Consider the following 1,014-nt stretch of genomic DNA (forward strand, 5'->3'; position numbering starts at 1 on the left):
CTCTCTCTCTCTCTCTCTCTCTCTCTCTCTCTTTTTCTTTCTTTCTTTCAAAATGGCAAGCCTTAGGAGCTCAACTCCAGAGCCAATTCACTTCGCGTGAAGTAGGCACTCCTTGGGAACAGAGGTCCCCTCTCACCGGCTCCCACCCTCCAGAGCGGAGGATTTCTGGGGAGCCCGAGGATCCATTCGTTTTTAGCCTTTCTCCTTGCAACGCGCAAATCTCTCCCTAGTTGGGCTCAAGTAGAGAGGATCGCCAACTGCTCATCCCAGCGGACACTCTGCAGGAAACTCGAATGGCTTGTGCGCGGGTCCACGCTGGTCGCTAGCGGCGCCAACTTTACCCATTTCTTAATTTGTTAGTTTCTGGACTGAGTAAAACAGCCCCCAAAGACGCGGGCAAACGCCGCTCTAAAGCCCACTACCATGCAACGCCGGGTTGCTCAGAGCCACGCTGGTGGCACTTCCCCTTCTGGCTCATCCTGCACAGGCACCCCAAGAACCCCGTGCAGATGAACCCTACCGGGAGACGCAGGTGGGCAGGTCGGGTCAGCAGGGGACCAAGAGCCTGAAAGGGAACCTGTCCTCCCCTCCCCGCAGCCCGGTCATTAAGGCAAGAAATTGCAGGCAGAGAAGCCCCCGAATCCGACCTAGGACGTGGGCGCCTGCCAGGATCCCCTCGCCTGGCCCCCGCGCCCCGCGCCCCGCGCGCACTCATGCCACCACCACGGGGAGGGTGCATGCGGCAGGTGCCTGGCTGAGGCCCCCGGGAGCGAGTCGCCCTTACGTGCTCCAGCTTGTCTTTCCTCCGGAGCCAGACGCTGGCGCTGTAGTCCTGCTGCTTGACGCTGCTGTAGAAGTTCGCGCCCACTCGGGTCAGGCTTGGGGAGGGTTCCTTGGGGCGGCTTTTGAGCCTCATCTGCTCGAAGCCCTCATGGGGGGAGGCCGAGAGCCACTCGTGCTGCCGGATCTCCATCCTGACATGACCGGGCGGCCGCCGGCGAGCAGCGGACTCGG

At 61.5% G+C, this 1,014-nt stretch overlaps 1 protein-coding gene across 2 annotated transcripts in view; it reads right to left on the reverse strand.

The window, feature by feature from the left end:
• PLD5 (phospholipase D family, member 5) overlaps positions 1-1,014 on the reverse strand; it is a 442,862-nt gene extending 441,848 nt beyond the window's left edge. Inside the window, exon 1 of one of the 2 annotated variants that reach the window (XM_011955699.1) lies at positions 785-1,014. Coding sequence is in view for 1 of the 2 variants with exons in the window: in XM_011955697.1 (XP_011811087.1) it covers positions 785-973 (189 nt within the window). In the remaining variant the exon portion in view is untranslated. The remainder of the gene's footprint in view (positions 1-784) is intronic. The other variant, XM_011955697.1, reaches the window with a different exon arrangement.

The sequence above is a fragment of the Colobus angolensis genome, unplaced genomic scaffold (genome assembly GCF_000951035.1).
Source record: "Colobus angolensis palliatus isolate OR3802 unplaced genomic scaffold, Cang.pa_1.0 Scaffold40, whole genome shotgun sequence".
In the NCBI taxonomy this organism is placed as follows: Eukaryota; Metazoa; Chordata; class Mammalia; order Primates; family Cercopithecidae; genus Colobus; species Colobus angolensis.